Source organism: Callorhinus ursinus, unplaced genomic scaffold, assembly GCF_003265705.2.
Source record: "Callorhinus ursinus isolate GAN/ISIS: 27379988/994484 unplaced genomic scaffold, GSC_fseal_2.0 scaffold14, whole genome shotgun sequence".
NCBI classification, from domain to species: domain Eukaryota; kingdom Metazoa; phylum Chordata; class Mammalia; order Carnivora; family Otariidae; genus Callorhinus; species Callorhinus ursinus.
The window spans coordinates 46,342,309-46,368,696 of NW_027397076.1; the positions used below are offsets into that span (position 1 = coordinate 46,342,309).

Genomic DNA, 26,388 nt, shown 5'->3' on the forward strand with positions numbered 1-26,388 from the left:
TGCTCCACCGACTGAGCCAGCCAGGAGCCCTTGGGAAGCCTTCATATTAAGGGGGCATTTGTAAGACTTAGATTTCCCGACACTGGACGCCGAACTGACAGCCCATAAAGAGCACTGGATATTCAGGCTCCTGCCTTTGCTTTCCATCTCCACATATTGGGGTCTCTTCGTATCTTTAATAGCATGGCCTCTGGTGACCTCAACCACCAGGCAGGCAACTCTGGCATCATACACATGACGTCACCTCTATGGCCGTTAAGTCATTGACCAAAGACATTCATTCCGGAAGCGTGCCAAACAGGGTAGGAGGAGCTGGCAAAGATCAGTAGCCGTGATAGTATATTAAGGGATTGACTTCCGAGGATGTCTAAGGTCGGAGTCCTTGGGACCTTTTTCTCTCATATTCCCCGCAGAACAAACCGCAAATGTGTTAAGGGCGAGAAGGGAAGCCTAAGAAGGAAGTTAACTGAGTTATCAGGCACATATTTAGCCACCTACACGTCCCCCCCACCCGCCCATCCTTAATTAGCCTAACCCAGGCGATCCAATCCCGCCCTCCACAACTGCTGTCAACGGCTCAGGTCCCGCCCCCACATACACCGGACCAATGGCCGAGCCCGAGGCGAGTCCCCTGAGAGGGGCAGGAACGGTTCGGGCAGTGGGCGGGTCCTCACTGAGGACCCCGGGCTGGGCGCCGCCGCCGGTTTGTCTACCCTGTTCCTCAGCCACCTCCTTTCAACCTTGTCCACCCGTCGGCGCGGCCTTTGGTGCAGCGGCGGCGGCTCCCGTTCCTGCCGCAGCTCTCTCCCCTCCTTCCCTCCCCACCAGATCCCCGAGTTCGCCCGTCATGGCTTTACTCACTGCGGCCGCCCGGCTCTTCGGAGCCAAGGTGAGCAACTCTGGGAGGGAGCGCGCGGCCCCAGGGTGGGGCCGAGGCGACTGCAGGCCCTCCAGCGCCAGGGTCTCCCTCCCATACCCATACGCACCCCCGTGAGCCTTAAAGGGGCCCTGCGCTTGGCTGGCCGCCAGCTCTCTGTGGGACTCTCAGGACCATGTGCTACGCTGGTCTTCTGCCCTTGTGGGTGAAGAGAGCGCTGCCCGCCCCCGCATGCGATCTTGGGCGGGTGGAGAGCTCGGACCCTACTGTCACCCGCATGTCTAGGGTGGAAGAACCCTGGAAGAAGGAGCTGCCAGTGGAGAACATAGGTGTTGTGTTCCATTGGAGTTACGGAAGAGGCCTGTTTGGAGGAGGGGGTGCGGGGGTAGGAGAAGTGGCAGGGGTGAGTAGATGTGCTCACTGTCCCAGGGCCAGAGCCGGAGCGCTGGCTAATTTCGGCTTCTGCTTTGTAGGGAAGGCCTTGTTGGTTCCTAAATTGCCTTTTCCATTTCACCAACCCAATTTTTGAAGCTTTTAGTGACCGAGCTTTAGCAGTTCCTGCTGGTGGAGTGGGACTCAGATTCTCTTTGTCCTTGGGACTCTTGCACTTACTCTTCATATAGGAGGAGCTTGGGTGGGGTGGAGCCCTCTGTAAAACCTTCTGCATGATTATCAAATATGATTGGAGAAAGAACCAGAAAGGTTGTTCTTCCAAACTGCAGGCCAGTTCTGCCAAAGTCACATGACCAACCCTAGTACTTGCTCACTTAGGTTTAGCTACTGCTCTTAAGTCTACCCAGGAGAGAGTCCTCTCATTCTTTGAGGCCCTAATTTACTTGAATTTTGTTGCCTTTGGATCATAGGAATCTTGTTGCAGTAATGGTGCTTTCAATTTAAAATTGCCAGGACATTTGTCTCTGGGTAACTTAGCTCTTTAAATAGAGAAACTGCTGTTTTGGGGGGGGGGGGTCCCAGTCCTCTAATCCAGGCAGGGACAGTCCCACAAGTGACCTTGACTTCTGCAAAGAATTTATACTTTCTCTTCTGCAGATTAAAGCTGCTGGCACCTGAAGGAAAGGAAAATCTTAGGATGGTTTTGCTGTGTTATCTTGCATGGTTGGCAGATGAGGTGAAGCCTGTAGAATTTACACTCAGGTTCTTCCAGGTACCCAGCAGCAAGGTGGAGGCTGATCATTTGGGAGGCACTTGTCTTGACTGTTGTTTCTTCTGCTGCCAGGGAACAGGGTAAGGAAGCCTCTTGGGAAATGAAGCAAGTTCTAGATAGTGTTTTGGCAGAATAGGGGACAGGACACTATAATTAGCTCATTCCAGAGCTCCTAACCCGGACCAGATAAATAATCTAACCCTCAGTGAATTTGAAAAAGCTTTTAGAATTTACCCTTTGAATTTATTTTGTCTTTTAAGCCTCTGGGGAAGCCCAGAAAGCTTTTGGGATGACAGCGCCTCATAATTGTAGAATCATTGTTTTGTTTACTTTACTGTCAGGAATGAACCTGAGGATCCCAGAAACCTGTAACTTGGAAGTGATTTGAAGGCTTTTGACCCTTAAAACTAGCAAAGCCCAAGAAACGCGGGAGTGGAAATTTCCTGAGATCTAAGTAGAATGACCAGGATACCAGGAAGCCTGCTCAGTTTGTCCTCATTGCTAGCACCTGCCTAAATTTTCCAGATTAGCCTGCAGCTTAACTGGTACTCAGTTTTACTTTTGCTATTAAGGTAGGGTTTAAAAGGCAAAAATAGTTTTCTGATTTGGGAAAACTGACCCCTACCACTTTGATTCTCAAGGTCAGATGTAGTTTCACTTTTCTCAGAAGAGATTTTTTTTTTAACCTTGCTAGGTGACACAAATGCCAGTCATTGTTGTATTGTTCCACCTTACCCACTTTCAGGTAATTTAATGAACACCTGAGTTGGAGAGAGTTGAATTCGGAGCCTCCAGATTATTTGACTTCTTGTTTACCCTGATGAACTTAACACTAAGCAGTGGCATTAGTATCAGTTGTGGGTGCCTTAGCTTTGTGATGTATTATCTTTTCACTTGTGATCTGGGTCTGGGTTCGGGTTGGAAGTTAGGGTATGGCCACCGATTCACTTCTCGACTATTAACACCAGTGTGACTTAACAAATCCTAGTTACTTCTTGTACCATTGAGAGTTGCTCTTCCAAGCTAGGATGTTCAATGACTTTGAGAAAATCAAGCCAAAAGTGTTTTTTTTTATGTTATTTCTAGACCTTTCAGGACATTTAAATGAATACCCATAATTCCTTTACAGTAGACCTACACCACTGAACATCTTTATAAATCCTAGTCTGAAATTGGGTTCAACAAAACTAAGTCAGTTTTTTCGGTGAAATATTACTTAGGCTTACAGCCCAGAACTTTTATTTTTATTTTTTTAAACATTTTTTTAAGTTTATTTATTCAGGTAATCTCTACACCCAACATAGGGCTTGAACCCACGACTCCAAGATCAAGAGTCACATGCTCTTCCAGCTGAGCCAGCCAGGCACCCTTTATAGCCTAGAACTTTTAGAGGCAAGTGCCCAAATCTATGTGCCTTCACTTTACTTTGATTATCAGCCTACCCAAAGTGATGTCAGTTCCTCATTGCTTACTAGGTGGGCTAAAGATGAAAAATGGAAAGCAAAGCCTCCTCATGTGCTAATAGTGGGATGACTGCATTTGTCCTTCCTAGTGGCCTTTAAATTGGTAACAGATGAATGCATGGGTGTGAGGAAGCAGTGAGGTGAGCAGTGCTAAAGTGGATCATTAGCGGGGAAGGCTGGTATTCCTTTCTTAGAATCCAAGTGGGTGGGGGCACCTGGGTGGCTCAGTCAGTTAAGCGTCTGCCTTCGACTCAGGTCATGATCCCAGGGTCCTGGGATCGAGCCCCGCATTGGGCTCCCTGCTCAGCAGGAAGCCTGCTTCACCCTCTCCCACTCTCCCTGCTTGTGTTTCCTCTCTCGCTGTTTCTCTCTCTGTCAAATAAATAAATAAAATCTTAAAAAAAAAACAACCAAGTGGGCAGAAGGCAGGAAGACAGATGTGGTGGATCTCTCTAAAGCTACATCATAATCCTTTTTGCCCTGTTTCAATGCTTTAGGTGATAGAGTTGAGTAGGGCATGAAATTTCAAACAGTAGTGAAGCAAAGCTAGCAATAGGTCTTTCTGAGTATTTGACTTTCAGTTTTTCCCTCAATTGCCCAAATTCCTTTTTTTTTTTAAGATTTTATTAATTTGTCAGAGAGAGAGCACAAGCAGGGGGAAGCGGCAGGCAGAGGAAGAGGGGGAAGCAGACTCCCCGCCGAGCAGGGAGCCCGATGTGGGGCCCAATCAGGGACTCCAGGATCATGACTGGAGCTGAAGGCAGGCGCCCAACCAACTGAGCCACCCAGGTGCCCCTAGGTCCCTGTATTTCTTTCTTTCTTTCTTTAAGATTTTATTTATTTATTTGAGAGACAGAGAGAGAGAACACATGACGGGGGGAGGGTCAGAGGGAGAAGCCGACTCCCTGCTGAGCAGGGAGCCTGATGGGGGACTCCATCCTGGGACTCCAGGATCATGATCTGAGCCAAAGGCGGTCGCTTAACCAACTGAGCCACCCAGGCACCCTGTATTTCTTTTAACACGTTATTTTGAAAAGTTCTTGGGGTGCCTGGGTGGGTCAGTTGTTTAAGCATCTGACTCTTGATTTTGGCTCAGGTCATGATCTCAGAATTGTGAGATTAAGTCCCGAGTTGGGCTCAGTGCTGGGCATGGAGCCTGGTTGAGATTCTCTCCCTCTCTCTCTCCTTCTGCCCGTCCACCCCTAAAAAAAAGAAATGAAAAATAATAAATAGGGGCACCTGGGTGGCTCAGTTGGTTGAGAGTCTCCCTTGGGCTCAGGTCATGATCCTGGGATCCCAGAATTGAGCCCTGCGTTGGGCTCCCTGCTCAGCGGGGAGTCTGCTTCTCCCTCTGCCCTTCATCCTGCTCATGCTCTCTCTCTCTCTCTGTCCCTCTCTCAAATACATTGAAAAATCTAAAAAATATATATTTAAAAATGAAAAATAATAATAAAAAATGTAAGTTCACAGTGGGCATCATCATGTGGATTGCTTATTCACATTGCACATTCATGAATCCTATCTTCAGATTCTGATTCAGCAAAGGTGGGATGGGATCTGAAAACTTGTTTTGTTTTTTGTTTTTTAAAGATTTTATTTATTTGACAGAGAGAGACACAACGAGAGAGGGAACACAAGCAGGGGGAGTGGGAGAGGGAGAAGCAGGCTTCCCATGGAGCAGGGAGCCCGATGCGCGGGGCTCAATCCCAGGACCCTGGGATCCTGACCTGAGCTGAAGGCAGACGCTTAACGACTGAGCCACCCAGGTGCCCCTGGAAAGTTGTTTTGTTTTTTTTAAGATTTTATTTATTTATTTGAAACAGAAAGATGGAGAGAGCAAGCACAAGCAGGGGGAATGGCAGGCAGGGGAGAAGCAAGCTCCCCTCTGAGCAAGGAGTCCAACATGGGACGCCATCCCAGGACCCCGGGACCATGACCTGAGCCGAAGGCAGACACTTAACAACTGAGCCACCCAGGCACCCCAGGAAACTTGTTTTTCTTTTTTTTTCCAAGTACTTCTGTTGACTTCTGTTGACTGATGATTTCCAAGTACTTTCTGTTGGGCCAGTAAAGCCACATGTAGGTCTTTTTATTCACAACTTTATTGAATGTATATATGAAATTTTTGAGTATTTGGGTTTTGGTTTTTTTTTTTAGTGATTATTTTAAAAATGGACTTCAAGTGACTGTTCTAAGCAATAGTTCATTTAGGCTATTTTCTCTAGGTTTGTCTTCCTAGGCCTTTTTTTCAAATGCCTTTAGAAAAGTTTCTTGGGGGGGTGCCTGGGTGGCTCAGTTGTTAAGCATCTGCCTTTGGCTCAGGTCAAGATCTCAGGGTCCTGGGATCGAGCCCCGCATCGGGCTCCCTGCTCCTCGGGAAGCCTGCTTCTCCCTCTTCCACTCCCCCTGCTTGTGTTCCCTCTCTCTCTGTCAAATAAATAAATAAAATCTTAAAAAAAAAAAAAAAAGTTTCTTGGGACACCTGGATGGCTCAGTCAGTTCATGTCCGACTTGGGTCATGATCCCAGAGTCCTGGGATCGAGTCCCGCATCAAGCTCCTTGCTCATCGAAGAGCCCTGCTTCTCTCTCTGCCTGCCACTCCTCCTGCTTGTGCGCTCTCTTTCTCATAAATATTTAAAAAAAAAAAAAAGTTTTTTGTAAATTTCTGGACCAAAGTGTTGGGCACTAAAACTTGTAAGTACTCCTAGTAGAAGTGAGAGCAGTTTCTAGTTCCCCAAAAACTAGTAGGACAGCAGATCCTTTATACTTTATTCACTAGTGTACACGTAATGTGTATAGAGTAAGTAGGTATTCAGAAAATACTTGTTAAAGAACTGTAAGGATTTCTATTGAAAGTAAAATTAGGACTCTTGATTCTTTTCTGAGGTCTTTGGTGGTCTTCCTTGGAGTGAATCTTTAGGGAAGAAAAGACTGTTAGAAAATGACAATTAGGTAGAATTATTAAGGAAACTCCTATGAGTATGGAGGGCGTCAAAATAGGAAATCTGAAGATTACTGTGCTCAGGCTGTTAAGTGGCCTGACCAAGTGGTGCAGGCCGGCTTCCAATACCACCATTGTGAAACACAGATGTTAAAAGGCTTTTAGTTCTCTGACCTGGTTTTGGGGAGAGAGAAGTCTTTGTCTTATGCGTGTTCTTTTCCCCTTAATGCAAGTTGTTCCTTCTGCATTGGAAGCCTTTGCAACACAAGATTTTTCCTACCAGTTATTAGTGCATTATGTTTGCTTCATCAACTAAGCCAGTTCTGCTGGCTTGGCAAGCTCTGATCTTTTTTTGATGAAGGACAAGGCCTCTTAAAATCAGGAGCATCTCTCTCAGGCTTTTAATATTCGAGCTCTTGGATATGTTGCAGGACATGTTCTAAATGTGCCTGGGATGGAAGATCAAAGAAAATTTGGCTTTTCCCCTTTGGAGTATAGGTCCTAGGTGTGGATCAATGATGATAATAGGCTAAGAGAAGTAAGAAGGAAAGAACCACTTTTTTAAGTGCTTATTCACATAGGATTCTTTTGTTCGTAGAATTTTAGGGAAGAGGGAGTAGTTTCAGATGATTTTTGGTGATTCGGCCAATACCCTATTCCAAAAATGCCCTAAGTATTATAGGCAAGGCAAATCTTTGGCATGGCAGAATTTCCTGCATGTATCCTCTCTCGGCCCTTTAAGATAATGGTTCTTTTAATTATATTTTTCTCTTCTAGCACATTTGAGAACTACAGTGCACTTCCATCAATAATAGCAAACTCACTAGGAGAGTTCTTGCAAGGGATGGCAGCGTTTGAGGTTTGAAAGAGCCTCTTAGTGATTGTAATACCTCCACCCCCACCCTGCAGAGAATCCCAAGCTGTCAGAAACGTTGAGCCAGGCGTTTGTCTTTGGAAGCAGCTCTCCATCTCTCCCCTTGAAGGAGCTGACCTGTTGAATGAGGTAACTCCCTGATTCACCTGACAGCTACTGTTCCAGTAGGGTGACTCTACACGTGGCATGCTACCGGAAGGCAAAAGCTTACTTGCCACACCTCGGGAGTTAGGGGGAGGAGCTGGTGGGTGAAATGATCTCAGGGTCATCTCAGGGATGACTCAGAGGTTTGTAATCTGCCTGTCCCATCAGTGAGTGTGTAGTCTGAACGTACTGTACAAAGCTATTCAGCAGGTTTCTTTGGCAGCTAGGAGGTAGGTGAACTGAGCTGTATAGCCTTAGGTATGATAGTCCTCCAGTATCTCCTTCTAGTCCCATGTTCTGCTGGGTAGTCAAATTTGTTTCCTCTGCTTGAGACGCCTCCCCTCTTGATTGGGAGGCCCTAAAAACGGAAATCAGGGCTTTATTTCCTGTTCTACCAGTAGAGGGAATTATCCGTTCACCTGTTCCTCAGGCTTGACTGCCTCTTTCCTGGAATCCAACTCCAGGAGAGAGCAGTGACACTTGACATGGTAGGTAATAGGCCAACACTTTCTAAGAAACACATTTATTGAACTCACTTATGTAGAAGGCACTGTTCTAGATGCTTTCATGCAGATATTTTGTGCAGTCTACTTGTCTATACCCCAGAGTTGGCTTTATTATTATCTATTTAGAGATATGAAACCTGAGACTTAGAAGTTATTTCATATAGCCAAGGTAACAGAGCAAGATAGTGGCAGAATCTGGACTTAAGACTTGATTCTTTTTTTTTTTTTTTTTTTTAAAGATTTTATTTATTTATTTGAGAGAGAGAGAGAGAGAGAGAAACAGTATGAGAGGGGAGAAGGTCAGAGGGAGAAGCAGGCTCCCCGCTGAGCCGGGAGCCCGATGTGGGACTCGATCCCAGGACTCCGGGATCATGACCTGAGCCGAAGGCAGTCGCTTAACCAACTGAGCCACCCAGGCGCCCAAGACTTGATTCTTAATAATTGTACATCCCAGGGTCTACATTCTATCCTTCTGTTCCCTTGCTTAACACTTTAGACCATGTATGTGTCTCAAACTTTATTCTTCGAACAAGCTAGTGAGCTTGTTAAACTGCAGATTTGAATGCAGTAGGTCTGAGGTGTGGCCCAGGATTCTGCATTTCTGACAAGCTCCAAATAATGCAAATGCTGCTGGCTAGGCAGTTATATTTTAAATAGCAAGGCTTTTGAATACCTTTACATATGTCCTTATTAGAGTTACCAGACTTGGAACTAAGTAGCTTGAGTGTTATCCTAAACATGGAGAAGGAAAGGGAAACAATACAGTTGACCCTTGAGCAACATAGTTTGAACTGTGCTGGTCCACTTATATGTGAGTTTTTTATGTTACTGTACTGCAAATATATTTTCTTTTCCTTAGGATTTTCTTAGTAACATTTTCTCTAGCTTTTTTGTAAGAATACAGTATGTAATATATATGACATACAAGGATAGGAATGAATAGACTTAATGTTATCAGTAAAGCTTCTGGTCAACAATAGGTTATTAGTAGTTAAGTTTTGGGAGAGCCAAGAGTTATATCCAGATTTTTGACTGCATTGGGGGAGGGGGGTCCTGCATCCCTAATTCCTGTATTGTTCAAGAGTTCAGCTGTAGTTAGTTGTTTTGCTTTGGATGTCTGTTATTTACTGATGGAGCTGGGGCTAGAACCCAGATTTCCTTTCCAAATTCCAAGTTATGTGCTCTGTCTTCTACATCATTAGGTAAAATTGTTCTAACTTGAATTTTTCCTATTCTACCCTTTCGAGTGGTTATATCAATGAATTGCTGCCTTTAAAATCCTTCTGATGGGGCGCCTGGGTGGCTCAGTGGTTAAGTGTCTGCCTTCGGCTCAGGTCATGATCCCAGGGTTCTGGGATCGAGCCCCGCATCGGGCTCCCATCTCCGCGGGAAGCCTGCTTCTCCCTATCCCACTCCCCCCGCTTGTGTTCCCTCTCTCTCTGTCTGTCTCTGTCAAAAAGAAAAAAAATCTTAAAAAAAAAAATAAATAAAATCCTTCTGATTTCTTCAGTCATCTTTTAAGCTTCAGGGTTAGCCAAAAGTATGACTAATCCTGATGCTGAAGGGTATGAGAAAATGGCTATACTGTTTAATTTTATATATTTATTATATAGCAAATGCAAAGTATTTGCTTTAGGCCAGACGTCATTTTAAGTGCTTTGAAAGTGTTGACTTAATTAATCCTCACAGCAATCCTTTGAAATAGGTACTATTGTTCCCATTTTCAAGGCATAGAAACATTAAATGACTTGGCTGGAATCACACAGGTGATAAGTGGCAAACAAGAGCAGTAGAAACAGAATATACTAGCTTTATCATATAGCTACTTAGCTATGCTGTCCACAAACTAGTGTTGCTTTGCAAATTGGAGATCTGGCTAAGAAGTGTTGCTGATGGAGATCAGGGACAGTTGAGATCAGCCCTCTAAGTTACTCCTGAGGCTCCTCTCATGAAATGGCAAAGATGCTCAGTACAAAGTTAATGAAGACTTCGCTGATGTCGGAAGTGGGGTGATAGTTTAGTTCTAAGTTTCTCTTCCTATGCATGCTCTTAAAGTAGTAGTCATGTAAATAGATCTGAGAAATGATTATAAAAAAGCAGCAGTTATGACCCATCTGATTCCTCTAAGTGATGTCTCAGTCTCACATCCCTATTAGCTGTTCAGTCATCCTTTTCATTCTGATTTCTCCTCTTTTTGGTTGTTTTTTGTCTTATCTTGAAGTAAAAGAAGAGGGCAGCTCGTTAATTCTAGCAGTTCCCTCTCACAACGAGGAAAGAAGCTATTTGTTTTGTTTTGTTTTATGTTCATATTTGTGGAAGAAAGGCCTCCAACCTGAGGGAATTCCATTTTCATCTTTTTTTTTTTTTTTTTTTAAGATTTTATTTGGGAGAGAGAGCCTGAGCAGGGGGGAGGGGCAGAGGGAGAGGGACAAGCTGACTCCCCGCTGAGCGCAGAGTCCAATGTGGGGCTCAATCCCAGGACCCTGAGATCATGACCTGAGCTGAAGTCAGACACTTAATGCCTGAGCCACCCAGGCGCCCCTCCATTTTCATCTTCATTAAGATCTGGACACTCACTCTTTGTTGAGCTTGGATAGATTTTTTTTTTTCCTGTAAGATTTAACCTTAAACTACAGCCAGCCATTGTAGAAACTTTTTTTTTTTTTAAAGATTTTATCTTTGGGGCGCCTGGGTGGCTCAGTGGTTAAGCGTCTACCTTCAGCTCAGGTCATGATCCCAGGGTCCTGGGATTGAGCCCTGCATCAGGCTCTGTGCTCAGCTTGTCCCTCTCCCACTCCCCTTGTGTTCCCTCTCTCCCTGTGTCTCTCTGTGTCAAATAAATAAATAAAATCTTTAAAAAAAAAGATTTTATTTTTAAGTAATCTCTACACCCAACGTGGGGCTTGAACTCACAACCCCAAGATCAAGCGTCTCATGCTCTTCTGACTAAGCCAGCAGGGTCCCCCTGCCATTATAGAAACTTAAAGATGATTTAAAAGTGGAAAAATGATCATTATGAAGAGATTTTAACATCTTTTTGACATCTTTCTTCTCTCAGATGATATGCTCCCCTATAGCCTTTTTAGAAACCAAACTGCCACAACAACCAACCACCCACAATTAAAAGGTCTGCTGCGGGGCTGATGTAGTCTCTGGGAGGTGGCCTTTCTGTAACAGGGGATTGGTGGGATCATGGAGCATGGAATAGAGCTTATTCTCTTGTTTTCTCTTGTTCACTTTTTGGTGACTAGTAAGAAAAGGTAAAATTATTTCTTAGGTGCTAGGTCAAGTTCCCATTTGCCTCATGTAGGGTGAAGAGACTAAAGGCCTGTTTGTGCTACCTACTTTTGCCCAAATGTTCCTCATTGAGCCAGAAGAGACTCTTTAGAAAGTTAGTGAAAGGAGGGGCGCCTGGGTGGCTCAGTTGGTTAAGCGACTGCCTTCGGCTCAGGTCATGATCCTGGAGTCCCGGGATCGAGTCCCATGTCGGGCTCCCTGCTCTGCAGGGAGTCTGCTTCTCCCTCTGACCCTCTTCCCTCTCGTGCTCTCTATCTCTCATTCTCTCTCTCAAATAAATAAATAAAATCTTTCAAAAAAAAAAAAAGAAAGTTAGTGAAAGGAGTTAAAGACAGTCCTGGTTAACAAGCAGAGGCAGTACCCCTTTGCTTTAGGGACATAGTAGCTTACCTTGTACTTTCTGAATTTAGCTTTGAATTGATTTTTTTTTTAATGTTTTATTTATTTGACAGAGAGAGACACAGCGAGAGAGAGAGGGAACACAAGCAGGGGGAGTGGGAGAGGGAGAAGCAGGCCCCCTGCCAAGCAGGGAGCCCGATGCGGGGCTCCATCCCAGGACCCTGGGATCATGACCGGAGCCGAAGGCAGACGCTTAACGACTGAGCCATCCAGGCGCCCCTGAATTGATTTTTTTTTTAATTTTTTTAATCTTTTTAGTTTTTAAAGATTTTATTTATTTTATTTATTTTTTTAAAGATTTTATTTATTTGACAGAGAGAGACACAGCAAGAGAGTGAACACAAGCAGGGGGAGTGGGAGAGGGAGAAGCAGGCTCCCTGCTCTGCAGGGAGCCCAATGTGGGGCTCGATCCCAGGACACTGGGATCATGACCTGAGCCGAAGGCAGACGCTTAACAACTGAGCCACCCAGGCGCCCCCAGATTTTATTTATTTTAGAGAGAGTGTGTGTGCGTGCACATGGGAGATGGGAGGGGACAGAGGGAGAGACAGAATCTCAAGCAGTCTCCACACTTAATTTTGGATCAGGTCATGATTTCAGGGTCATGGGATCAAGCCCCAGTTGACTCTGTGCTTGGCGCAGAACCTCAAGATTCTCTCTCCCTCTCCCATTGCCCCTCCCCCCTCTATAAAAAACAACAACAAAAAAACCTTTTCTGAAGTATCTCTTCCCTTTTCAGTTCTCCCTGATGCCCCAGCAGAAGGAGTACGAAATTTTAAAAAATCTCCAGCCTTACTGAACTGTCACCTTAGGCATATAGTGTTTTGGAATTTATACAGTACTATTGCTTCAAAGGATTTTCAGTGCAATCAGACAGCAATGCAGTAGTTACAAGAAAAGGTGTATCTGGCCTTTTGGCAAAAAGAGGAAAGGTTTGGTCTTGCTCCTGGATTAGTTTGTGTGTATATGTAATCTTTTTAGTTTGCAGAGTGCTTTCACATCATTGTAATTTATCACAAGGCAACCTGTGAGATATGCGGTGGGTATTTAACACCAGTTTTATAGGTGAGAAAAATGAGGCTTACTTTGACTATCTCATTTTATCTTCAAAATAATCTTGTGCAGAAAAGTTAAACTTGTTCAAAAGTCAAAAAGTTCAAAGGCAGTGTTGAACTTTCTGTTGCAACTCAGCAGTCTTTTCATAGAAAGTAGCTTTTCTTTTGGGGGAAAAAAAACCTCTCTCTAAACATAGAAAACATAGGCTAATTACACTATTCATCTTTGTAGCGAAGAATAGCCTTGAATCTCAGACTTGTCTTTATAGTTCTGAAGTATATCTTTAAAAATTCCTTTAGTACAGTTGTGTTGGTGATAAACAGCTTTTGTTTATCTGAAATGTCTTTATTTCACCCCCTTTGTGAAGACTTTTTCCTCACCTGGTTATACAACTTTAGCTTAATAATTATTTTCTCTCAGCCCTTGAAAGGTAATTTTCCAGTTTTCTAGTTTCCCAATGCTGTTGTTGAGTAGTCTCTCAGTTGTTACATTGTAGGTATTCTGTCTTCTCTGTGCTTTTTCCAGGAACCTTTGAAGTAGTGTGGTGAAAGGCTGCCTCTGCCTGTGGGCTCTCCTAGACGGGAGAGGTTGAAGTGCTGCCAAAAGACTAGGTGCTGGAGAGATCTTACCAGCAGGGTTAAGTAGTTGATCGGTTTCCTCACTTGCTTTTCCAAGGGCCACTCAGAACTATTACAGCTAGATGGGGATGGTCTGGGTACTCTAACAACTGCCTTTCTGACCTTTTCTGTGCCTAACAAAGCCCAGCCCTGAAACCCAGATGATGGGAGAGAGCCTCTCCTCAGGGAATGCTATTAAAGCTCTTGGATGCAAGACACAGAGTTAAATCTGCTATTGCCTCCAGACTGGGAATGCCTTCAAAGCTGTTCAGGGCCTTCGACAGCTTTTTTTATGTCAGACTGTCTTTGGAGGCTAAGATGGAGACAAAGAGGATGAGTCACTGTAACTCCTTGTTAATATATAGGCGGGAAGAGTAACTGTTGAATAAGGTTTTGTTTTCTTTGCAGAATGCATCTTGTCTTGTTCTTGCTGCTCGGCATGCCAGTGCTTCCCCTACGGTAAGGTTTGGAAAAGAGGGCTGAGAATCACTGAGGCAGTTTGATCCTGGGATTGTAGGGTGGGGAGCAGTGGTTGGTTACCAGCTAGCCTCTCATCATTATCCTAAGTAACTCCGAGAGGTGTCCGTTGTTATTGTTGTTATCAATATTAAAATAGTATTACTATTCTTTTAAGAAATAATTCAATAATGTAGTGAGATGGGAATATCAAATATTTTTTTTAAAGATTTTATTTATTTATTTGACAGAGAAAGACACAGCGAGAGAGGGAACACAAGCAGGGGGAGTGGGAGAGGGTGAAGCAGGCTTCCCGCTGAGCAGGGAGCCCGATGCGGGGCTTGATCCCAGGACCCTGGGATCATGACCTGAGCTGAAGGCAGACACTTAACGACTGAGCCACCCAGGCGCCCCGAGAGTATCAAATATTTTTGCCTAATTTTTAAAGTTGTGGTAAAATATGCATAACATAAAATTTCCCATCTTAACATGTATAGTTTAGTGACAGTAAATACATTCACATTATTATACAACTATCACCACTATCCATCTCCAACTTTTTTATCTTCCCAAATTGAAACTTTATACCTATTAAAAATAATAATAATATTAATAATCCATTCCCCTCCCTCTCTGCCTAATTCTTTTACCCTCATCTGTGCAGAGTAGTTGACCAATTTCTCTGGCAGATAGAGAAAGCCAAATTTTATTTATTATTATTATTTTTTAAGATTTTATTTATTTATTTGGCAGAAAGAGGGAACACAAGCAGGGGAGAGGGAGAAGCAGGCTTCCTGCCAAGCAGGGAGCCCGATGTGGGGTTCAATCCCAGGACCCTGGGATCATGACTTGAGCCGAAGGTAGACGCTTAATGACTGAGCCACCCAGGTGCCCCAAGAAAGCCAAATTTTAAAAAGCAGTCTTAACGTGCCTGGGTGGCTCAGATGGTTAGGCGTCTGCCTTCGGCTCGGGTCATGATCCCGGAGTCCTGGGATCGAGTCCCGCATCGGGCTCCCTGCTCCTTGGGAGCCTGCTTCTCCCTCTGCCTCTCTCTCTCTCTCTCTCTCTCTCTCCCTCTGTCTCTCATGAATAAATAAGTAAAGTCTTTTAAAAAAAAAAAAAAGGCAGTCTTAACATACCTACTTTGTAGGAAAAATCTAATTGACATTTTGACCATCACTTAACCTCTCTACTTCTCTTTTTAGAATTTGAAAGACATATTGGCCGACCTGATACCTAAGGAGCAGGCCAGAATAAAGACCTTCAGGCAGCAACATGGCAAGACAGTAGTGGGCCAGATCACTGTGGACATGGTAAAGATTGTGGGGTTTGGGCTGGAAAAAGTAGCTCTGTAATGTGCTTCCACAAAAATACCATTCTCTTCACCGACTCTTCAGAAGCATCCTGTCCCATACATGGAAACGTTGGCACTTATGATGTTCATTAAAAATTAGACTGTTCTTTCTTGTAAATTTAATAGTTGAGCCTAACCTATTTTACCTATAGGAGGGATGAATGAAGTTTCTATTCTTCTTCCCAACCCCTCAGCTTTTGGGGCCAGGACTGTTAGAATTAATACTGTGCTGATGATCCATTTACACCACAGCTCTAGCAGGCTGACTAGAACAGTTTTAGGATGGCTTCTTCTCCAGCCTGAAGAGTCTGAGCAGCTCAAATGATAATTCCACAGCAGTGTTTAGCTTTTGGTCTCTATTTCCTTTCCCTGTTGTAGATCCCATTCTTTTTTTTTTCCCTCTTTTTTGATTTTTACTTACTTATTTGATGGAGAACACAAGCAGAGGAGTGGCAGGCAGAGGGAGAGGGAGAAACAGGCTCCCTGCTGAGCAGAGAGCCCAAAATAGGGCTCGATCCCAGGACTCTGGGATCATGACCTGAGCCAAAGGCAAATGGTTAACCGTCTGAGCCACCCAGGCGCCCCTGTAGATCCCATTCTGTTGACTTTGGTTGGTGGGAATGAGGGGGTAAGAGTGGGTAGAAGAAAAAATAAAATACAAGAAGAAAAGCAAGCAAACAGAGGCAGACACATTAAATAAAGATAGCGATTTTTCAACTTAAAATTTTCATTTCCAATGTTATCAGTCTTCCTTGCAAAGTTTTAAGTTAACTCCTCAGAAATCTTTCTACAAATGAAGTCTTGCAAGTCAAAGAATACATTTCCTCTCTCAGATCCCACGAAACACTAACAAGCTCTAGCTTGAATTATTCTGACTACTGGTTACATCCTGTCTTTTTCTTTAGATGTACGGTGGCATGAGAGGCATGAAGGGATTAGTATATGAAACATCAGTTCTTGATCCTGATGAGGTAAGAGACCCTCATGTCAACATTAATAATCACGGAGTTTACTGACTGTTGTGCACACCATGGATTAGACTGGTGAGGGTAAGGAAAACAAAGCATCTGCCTTCATGTTTTGGAAGATGGAAAATAGGTACATATGGAATAACTGAAGAACAAGTCTACCTTTTCAATATATCGAGTAAAACTAAAAGTACCAAACAGAATTAAGTTATGTGAAGATTTAAGCTTTAAAAAAACTTTTTTTTAAGCTTTAGAAATTCTAATTTGTTGAAAGGTCTGATAAGAATGAGACTAGTCAATTATGTGACATCCAGGCTGATAAATTTAAGATTTGCACCTCTTACTCTTCTCCCTCAAGGGTATCCGTTTCCGAGGCTACAGTATCCCTGAATGCCAGAAACTGCTGCCCAAGGCTAAGGGGGGTGAAGAACCCCTGCCGGAGGGCTTATTTTGGTTGCTGATAACTGGACAAGTCCCAACAGAGGAACAGGTAAAGCAGAAGGTTATTAGCCCTTCTCATTCTTCCCCTTCTTTGCCTTTCTCTGATCTCAGATACTTAATCCTGATCTGGCTCTGGGTGGTAGTTTATAGGGATGTGTAGTGAAGGCAAGGAATCAGAGCAGAGTTCTGCTGTATAAGTGGCCTGGGTTGAATTCTCTTGGATTTTCTTTACTCAGATGTCACTGTCTTTATTTCTTTTCGTTTCCCTTGCCTAGTGTTGTGAGCAATGTCTCCCTCTCCACAGGTGTCTTGGCTCTCAAAAGAGTGGGCAAAGAGAGCAGCTCTACCTTCCCATGTGGTCACCATGCTGGACAACTTTCCCACCAATCTACACCCCATGTCTCAGCTCAGTGCAGCCATTACAGCCCTCAACAGTGAGAGTAACTTTGCCCGAGCATATGCGGAGGGTATCAACCGAACCAAGTACTGGGAGGTAGGAAATTTTGATGGCAATGATTGATGTGTGATGAGGATACAGCAGACTTGCATGTGAAGGAAGAAAAAGGAATGTAGAATCTTTAGGAGAACTACTTCTCTGAGTTATGCCAAAAGCTCATTAAACACATTTTATTTTAGGCTTGCTTTCTTTCAGTCCTTGGGATTACATAGATAAATGGAACATGCTTTCTATCACCAAGGTTATTGGTTTAGTTAGGGTGATATACATGTAAAAAATTACAATTCAGTATCTTGCTGTAATAGAGGTATTACACAGGGCTTTTGGGACATTGGAAATTATGTGGCTTAACTGCAAGGTCCCTGAGGAAGATTTTGCAGGGTAGTCTCACCCTAACCCCAAAAAGTCCCTTCTTGTTCTTCAAATAAGGAGAACCTTGAGATGTTAGGTGAATGGCAGCTAAGGCAGTTCTAGAGTTCTAGAGTCCTAGGAGAACTAATGCCAATCAGCCAAATGGGGTTAGTATCCTGGAAGTAGGAGCCACACACAAATGAGCTTTATTTTCTGAAAATGAAATGTGACCCTTGAACTGGTTGGAGTATGTGAAGACTGTTGTGCCTTGTCCCAGTGCATAGTACATAATTCCTTCCATCCTCTTTCCAGTGCCCCACATGGGACTCACAAACACTGGGTAGAGGACAAGTTACCTGGCTGGGTTTACAGCAAGACATCTCATTTTCTTTTCTTGTTTGGAGTCAGATAATATGGGAACAGAATGGTTCCTTTTTGCAAAGCAGGTATACTAGATGATTTGATCAGGAGAAAGCCTCCAAAGAGTTCACTTGATGCACGGCACAGAAGAGCACACGTGGCCCACTGGTCTGATGCAATCCTCTTGGGGTTTTGGCAAATCCTGCTTCATTTGTTTGGTCAATATTTACTCAATGCCAACTGTGTATAAAGAATTGTGTTTGCTGTTGGGGGAAGAGGGAGAGTGAGTTTGAAATTATTCTGGTTGGCATTGAGACGGAAGGTATAGGAATGATGGAAAATATACACATTCACAAGCACTTAAAGCATATATAAAGCCATACATCAGCAGGTTCAGAAGTTTGTATAATCTGAATGTATTGTTTTCCATTTTCTTTTTTTAAATGCTATTCAAGCAATTGTTACTTGTATGGGTCACCATAATAGAAAAGTTTAAATTGAGATCAGCAGTTCTATTTTAAAACCTGTCTTTTAGAAATTGACCACTCAGATGTGCCTGTTACTGCTTACAATGCTGTTGTCTTGACTGTCAGGAGAGGGGGAGAAAACAGCTTCTTCATGCATTACAGTAGATGCCCATAAGATATTTCCTGGGCATCCAAACATGCTTCATTGCTTCATACTGTCCTTCATTGAATTGTTAAAATGAATCTTGTTTTAACATATAGTCATTGATTGTTCTGCCATTATTTCTTCGTGAGATGTCATGTGAGTGCAGTTGTCTTGAGGTGAATGTGTTATATTCCAGGACTTTGCCGATCTTTTGGCAAGTGTTTATAAGCAGTACTGATGTTATTTGTCAGCCTTAGGATGTGTGTCTAAGTTCACACTGCACAAATATTAGCACCAGTAAGTGCTTTAGTAGAGCTTCTTGCTCTTTTGCTGTTATATCTTGTTTCTTTCTCAAAAGTCAGACACTATTTCTATTAGTTCTCTGCCTTGGTTAATTTAACCATAGGCTACTTAAGTAGAAATGCATGACATCATTAGGCTGCTTATTTCTGTTTAAAAATTTATGTTGAGGGGGTACCTGGGTGGCTCAGTCCTTAAGCGTCTGCCTTCGGCTCAGGTCATGATCCCGGGGTCCTGGGATCGATCCCCGCATCGGGCTCCCTGCTTGGTGGGAGGCCTGCTTCTCCCTCTCCCACTCCCCCTGCTTGTGTTCCTGCTCTTGCTCTCTCTATGTCAAATAAATAAATAAAATCTTAAAAAAAAAATTTATGTTGAGGAGTTTATGTATGACCTGAGTTTTTACTTAGAGCATCAATTCATACTTTTTTTTTTTTTACATATACCTCAAGAGGATGATCTTCTGCATGCAACATTTCTTCCATAACAGAGATTAATAGTATAATCTATTGAGTTGAAAAAGTTAGGGCTCCTGCTGAATGACCTCACTTCACTCATGACCAGGAGATTGCTGTGATGCAACCAGCTGTTTAACTGTGAAATAGCCTTAAGATGTTGAATTCAGTAAAATTTGCTAAGTAGCTGACAGATCAGGTTTTTGCTGATAATGCCACTTTTGTAAAGCCTATGAATGGTATACATAGGTTTTGAAGTTTTTATAATAAAATCATCATCCAAACACCTGAAAACTCTTGAAAACATGCCAGATATTATGCTTAAATGCTTTATAATCATCTGATTTAATCCTCAGAACAACTCTGTGAGGTAGATGTTATTTGTTATTCTCATTTTACTGAATGAGAAAACTGAGGATTAGAGAAGTTAAGTAGCTTGCCCAAGGTCATGCAGCTAAAAATTGATAGAGACCAGGTTCAAACTTGAGTTTTCTTTACTCCGGGGACTCTTCACAATTAATACTAGCTTTCTTCTTTTCTGTGTCTCCTTAATTATGATTGAAAGCTAACTACCTGGCCCAGGATTTTACTAGCCATAGAGATGGTGGCTCACGTTAATGATTATAGTCAGCTTTGTAACCTTTATTCAAGATAGTTGTGATGTTGGCATGTCTTAATTGTCTTTTTATTCCCAAGGCTTTATCAGTGAAGAATGTGTTGGTACAAATAGCTAATAGCACCTCAGTCTTAGCTTATTAAAGAAGAAATAACAGGAGTTCTCTATCAGTTTTTGTTTTGTTTTGTTCTCTTCTTGACTCTACAGCACTGACCATGACAAAAGGCAGGGTAAGGATCCCACATGGTCATACCTGGTCTGATGCGTGTTGGTTTATAAACTTCATTCTCAGTAGTGGAAATTGACACAATCTCCTTTATGTGTTTTCTTTTTGATGTGGCCATTCATACTTTCCAAATAGTTTTGCAAGTTAGTATATATTCCATAGAGAACAATTTGTCTAGCCCAGGATCCTGTTCGTCCTGGCATTATTCTAATCAACCCAGGTCTCTTAGAACTGCATATACTTGATGCAGGCTTCTGGAAGTAACCTACTTCATTGGGGGATATAATAGTATGATTGTCATGTAAGTAATCTCCTGAGAATTTGCAGGTGTTAGGCTACTTCTTGCTTCAAGTAGCTTTTTAATTTTGGCAGTATTCTTATTGAATCCAGCAGCATTGACAAAATTCACTGACTAAATGATACTTTTTAAAGTTACTGTAAAAAAGAAAGCAAAACCAAAACCCTGTCTGGTCCCTAAGGAACTTAAAATCCCTTTGAGAAGATAAGAGTTGAGCAAGCTATTAATATCACAGGCAACTAGATTATATGTTTCTCTCTTTTTTAAAAAGATTTTAAGTAATCGCTACACCCAGTGTGGGGCTTGAACTTAAAACAGTGCTATTTATCAGGTAGTCTTTTTTGCTTTAAGTTTAAATTCCAGTTAGTTAACATACAGTGTAATTAATATTAGTTTGAGCTTATAATATAGTGGTTCAATACTTCCATATATCACCGGGTGCTCTTTTGGATAGTCTTTCTTTAAAAAAAAAAAAAACTGAACCTGAATCTACTCAAGCCTTTATTTATTTATTTGTTAGTTAAAGATTTTATTTATTTATTTCAGAGAGAGACAGCAAGAGAGGGAACACAAGCAAGGGGAGTGGGAGAGGGAGAAGCAGGCTTCCCACTGAGCAGGGAGCCTGATGTGGGGCTCGATCCCAGGACCCTGGGATCATGACCTGAGCTGAAGGCAGACGCTTAACGACTGAGCCACCCAGGCGCCCCTCTACTCAAGCCTTTAGATCTCTCAGTTTATAGAAAATGCAGTAGACAGAGGAAAGCATTAAATGATATCACAGGTATATAACCCACAAAATCTAAACTGGGAAATTCTCCAGAATGAATGATCCAATTTTCCACGAATAAATTGCAAAGTTAAAAGAGAACAAGAGGGAGCTTAACATTGATTGAAAGAGACTTCAGAGACTATGAGATGATTGCAATGTGGGCTATTTTCAGTCCTGAATCAAACAAATGAGGTGGAGGGCTTTAGAATCAGGGAAATTTGAATACTGAGTAGATACTTAATGATATTGAAGATTTGATTTTTTTCCTGTGGGTTAATGGTTTTGTGATTTTTATTTATCAATAGACTTTATCTTTTAGAGATATATGCTTAAATATTTATATATGGGGGAAAAATGTCTGGAATTCACTTCAATAATTTGGGAAGAGAAAATAAGGGTGTGATGAAACAAGAATGTCCATGAGTTAATTGTTTAAGCTACATGATGCTTATTAGCTGAGTGGGTAACTTTGGGCAAGTTACTTGACCTGGCCAAGCCCCAGTTTCTTCATTTATAAAATGAGGGATATATTACCTTACAGAACTCTTGTGAGAAAAGAAAAAAAAATGCAAATAACATATCACAGTGCCTGTTATATAATAAATGCTTAAAAAATGGAAGCCTTTGTTATTAACTAACAGTTGAATGCCACTGTTTGACCCTTGGCATATATGGTGAATTTTCTTTGAAAGATGGAACATAGAATTGTTAAAACCTAGTGTCTTAGCATATTCATTGAGTCATGTACTGGGAAAGATCATGATTAAACATAAAAGGCTTCAAAATCTGACTTTGGGGGCACCTGGGTGGCTTAGTCGGTTAAGCATTCGACTCTTGATTTTGGCTCAGGTGTCATGATCTCAGGGTCTCGTGAGATCGACCCCTGTATGGGATTCCATGCTCAGTGGGGAGTCTGCTTGAGATTCTCTCCCCCAATAAATAAATAATTTTTTTTTAAGATTTTATTCATTTATTTGACAGAGGGAGCACAAGCAGGGGGAGCAGCAGAGGGAGAGGGGGAAGCAAGCTCTGTGCTGAGCAGGGAGCCCGATGTGGGGCTTGATCCCAGGACTCTGGGATCATGACCTGAGTTGAAGGCACTTAACCGACTGAGCCACCCAGGTGCCCCAGAAATAATGTTTTAATATACACAAGATACATGAGATATGTGTGAATCACTTAGTGCAGAGCCTGGGTCATAAAATTATTTAGTTAAATAGTTATTGTTGTTAGCCTCCTTATATAACCACTGAGCATAAAACCATCAACCAAATAGCCCAATCCATGGAGGACAAACAGCTTCCTTGCCTAATTCTTTTTTGTTGATAAATCCTTTTCTTTTTTTCTCCATTTTCCTCCTCTCATCAGTTGATTTACGAAGATTGTATGGATCTGATCGCAAAGCTACCTTGTGTTGCAGCAAAGATATACCGGAATCTCTACCGGGAGGGCAGCAGTATTGGGGCCATTGACTCTAAGCTGGACTGGTCCCACAATTTCACCAACATGTTAGGCTATACCGATGCTCAGTTCACTGAGCTCATGCGCTTATACCTCACCATCCACAGGTAAGCTAGACCCAGCAACCATAGCCACCAGATTCCTGGATTGGTAGAAAATTTTAAGAAAAGCTCCTTAACATTTTCATTTTCCGGGAACAGGTGGTAGGTAATAGGAGATGGAAACATGGCATAAGGGATCACACAAGGCAAGAAAGGAGTCTAGTAAAGGAAGTCCAAAGGTGTAGGGAAATTACCATAACCACACTAAGAACGAAGTAATGCTTCTAAGAAGCTAAGGAGAGGTACTAGTTGCTCACAGTAGGTGACCTTTCAGCTTTCCAGGAGCTCCCTCTTCTGGCCATTGCTATTAAAGCTGAAGTGAGAGTCGGGAAGCTTGGCACACAGGCATCATCAACCAGTGACCTCTCCAGCCCTGTGGATTAGTGAACAAAGACTGGTAATGAGATTGGGACATCTCTTACCAGAGCTTTTCTCCCTTCTTATTTCCCCCACAGTGACCATGAGGGAGGCAATGTAAGTGCCCATACCAGCCACCTGGTGGGCAGTGCCCTTTCAGACCCCTACCTGTCCTTTGCAGCAGCCATGAATGGGCTAGCAGGGCCCCTGCATGGTTTGGCAAATCAGGTAAGACTCTTCTTTTCCTGCTCCATGTTTTTCTTACTCCCTTGTTTTTCTTCTGATCTTGGCATTCTCTCTTGGCATATGTGTTGATACTGTCTTATTCCCCAAACTGTACCCATAGGAAGTACTTGTTTGGTTGACACAACTACAGAAAGAAGTTGGCAAAGATGTGTCAGATGAGAAGTTACGAGACTACATTTGGAACACACTGAACTCAGGACGGGTAAGCAGAAATGTTTAGCAGGTAGGAAGGAAGCCAAGACCCAGGGTTGTGCAATTTGGTAGAATTGAGAATAGAATGAAAGAGGCCCCCTAAGGGGCACCTGGGTGGCTCAGTCGTCAAGCGTCTGCCTTTGGCTCAGGTCATGATCCCAGGGTCCTGGGATCAAGCCCCGTGTCAGGCTCCCTGCTCAGCGGGGAGCCCGCTTCTCCCTCTCACTCCCCCTGCTTGTGTTCCCTTTCTCACTGTGTCTCTTTTCTGTCAAATAAATAAATAAAATCTTAAAAAAAAAAAAGAACTTGAGAATACAGCTGGCTTTTTTACCCTCACTCTTTGCAGGTTGTCCCAGGCTATGGCCATGCAGTACTAAGGAAGACTGATCCACGATATACCTGTCAGCGAGAGTTTGCTCTGAAACACCTGCCTCATGACTCCATGTTTAAGCTGGTTGCTCAGCTGTACAAGATTGTGCCCAATGTCCTATTAGAGCAGGGCAAGGCCAAGAATCCTTGGCCCAATGTAGATGCTCACAGTGGAGTGCTGCTCCAGGTGAGTCTTCCCTTCCCTGCTTTCCCTTTAATTTGTGCCAAACCCTAATGTTCTCTGCCATGCAGAAAATCAACTTCCTAGTCAGAGCAAGGACTCATGCCTCCTTCCTTATCCTTTTGATAAAGTTGCCTATGGTGGAGGGCAGGTGCAGGCAGGAGGAAAGGGGTGTCCTCTTTTCAGAATCCCAGTTACTGTACTTTTCCTAGTGTCATTTCCATTTAAGGCTGACTCGGTTAAGGTTTCTGTCATCCTGGACTTGGGCATGCCATTACCTTGGGGCCTTTACCAAAACTTTTTTCTCTTTTATCTTACAGTACTACGGCATGACAGAGATGAATTACTACACAGTCCTGTTTGGGGTGTCAAGGGCACTGGGTGTGCTGGCACAGCTCATCTGGAGCCGAGCCCTAGGTTTCCCACTAGAGAGGCCCAAGTCCATGAGCACGGATGGTCTGATGAAGTTTGTGGACTCTAAGTCAGGGTAAAACTGAAGACTGGGGGAAACGAACTACCAGAAAGCAAGGGAGCTTTAAAAAGATAATTTTGTTTTGTTTCAGGGGGCTTTTTAAGACTTAAGATTAAATTGTATCTGAGGCACTGATAATAAGTTTGAGGTTAAAATATAAATTAAGACTTAAAAGATAAAAAGTAACCCCTTTTTCCCCAACCAGTTCCTTTCTCCTGCCTGGTGAGTTGCCCATCAACTGTAGGGTGACCAGGACTAGTGCATGTGGTATGGGTTAGGTTTGGGCCCCCCACCATCTCTAGAGTGAGAATCTGGCTTTCCTTTGCCTTGGTCAAAGCGGTTGCAGAGAATCTGCAGTCACTTCAGAACTTTTGGTTCTTCTCTCCAGCCCTCCATAGGCCAGCAAATCAGGACTCTGGCCTCTTCTGTTTCCATAGGAATCATGTTGGATTGTCAGCTGTATCAAGCCCCATTGCTCTCTCCCATGCACATGGACACTTCCTAGCAAAGACCTATGGTTAGTTGGAAATCTTTGGCATTTTTTTTTTGTAATGCTACCAGGTGACCATAAAGGCCATGGCATTTGTTGTGACTGGCACCCAGTATTTGATTTATTTTTTTAATTATCCCATGAAAATTAAGATCTGGAGTGTTCTAATTCCCCACTACTTTAATACTCCCCTCCTTGCAGATTTTCTATACCTGCTGCACCTCAGGCTGAGGGTGCTCTGGACCTCCCCTTCTTGGTCCTTACTAGAGACCTCTTTCAGCAGGTTGTATATGCCACTGTCTAAGCTGTGGTCCCTCCCAGTCATTTGGCTTTATCAGTGCTTAACATGAACTGAGTTTTCACTTCTGAGGAACACAAGCCACTACCCTCTTGACTCCCCCCACCCTTTATTTTAATATGCTATGGGCCAGTGAATAAGGACTTAGGAATGACCAGCATGGTATCTTCATAGTCTGGTTCCAGGGATATAGGTACTTCTTTCTGAGCAGGGAAATTATTTAAGATTGGTTGTGGTTTCCTTTGAATATCAGGTCCTGGGGCTGAGAACATTAAAAATAGTAGGCTTCCCTCCTCTTTCCCTGCTACCAGGAAATATCCCTTTATTTATCAAGGTCCTTATCCAGCCCCTTCCCCAAGAGCTCACAGTACAGTGTTTGTTTTTTAGAAGCCCCATTTGCACAGGTTTTCAGTGACTCAGAATGCTCTACTGCCTTTTCTTTAAGAAAGGATTGAAATACACTCCTTCTGTGCCCCCTTCCTCCCTTGCAACTCCTGCCTGTGTTTGTGTGGATCCCTAATCCCTAGAACCACGCCGAGATGGACACATTGTAAACCCCTGGGTAACTGTCAAGTCATGATCCAGATTTCAGGTTGTTCTGTATAAAATGCAAAATAAATGTTTTTATTAACAATGCTTGAGCCTGCTATTAAATAAGGCTTGGGAGGATCTCTGTTATAAAGCAAGGAATCTGGCTAGCAAGATCCTGGACTAAGTGGGTTCTAAATTATCCTGTACATCCCTTTATCTTTAGGTGGGTTTGACATTCATTTACCCTAGTAAGGTAAATGGTCCCTGTGAAATTTCCAAAGGAGAGTTCTGATTTTGCTCAGGGTTAGAAGTCCTTGACCTCTTTAGTCCCCCATCCTTTCTAATTTTGTTGTAGGATAGAACGCTCAAGGACCATAGCTGAGACCTCACAACTGCTTATGTGACTAATCCGAGGAAACTGGTGCATGCAGCCCACTGGGTGAAAAGAACAAACCATACCAAGGACAAACAGAGGAGGACAGCTAGCTCTGGACCTGAGCCACTAGAGGGCTCTAGTACTGCGTGGAATGCCTCTTCTTTGCAGTCTCTTTCAAGGAAGTCCTCAAAATAAAGAGGGGATCCTAAGACCATCAGCTATATGGTAGATGTGAGGCCAGATTATTCTGTCCTGAGACTGCTGCTGCAACTGACCTTCTGAAAAAGTCTATAAATAGGCAAGGGAGTGGGTACT

At 43.1% G+C, this 26,388-nt stretch overlaps 1 protein-coding gene across 2 annotated transcripts; it reads left to right on the forward strand.

Annotated features, from left to right (window-relative positions):
- Positions 1-671: 671 nt before the first annotated feature.
- Positions 672-25,800, forward strand: CS (citrate synthase). Of its 2 annotated transcripts, XM_025883469.2 has the most exons (12): positions 673-889; positions 13,248-13,333; positions 13,748-13,798; positions 15,001-15,108; positions 16,055-16,120; positions 16,476-16,607; positions 16,863-17,051; positions 22,368-22,567; positions 23,017-23,146; positions 23,265-23,366; positions 23,703-23,912; positions 24,227-25,800. In XM_025883469.2, exons 4-12 carry the CDS (start codon positions 15,106-15,108, stop codon positions 24,395-24,397), a joined length of 1,203 nt encoding a protein of 400 aa, XP_025739254.1. In that variant the 5' UTR covers positions 673-889; positions 13,248-13,333; positions 13,748-13,798; positions 15,001-15,105; the 3' UTR covers positions 24,398-25,800. The 2 variants fall into 2 exon arrangements, with proteins under 2 accessions (XP_025739253.1, XP_025739254.1); XM_025883468.1 differs by lacking the exon at positions 13,248-13,333 and having other exon boundaries at positions 672-889.
- Positions 25,801-26,388: the final 588 nt, after the last annotated feature.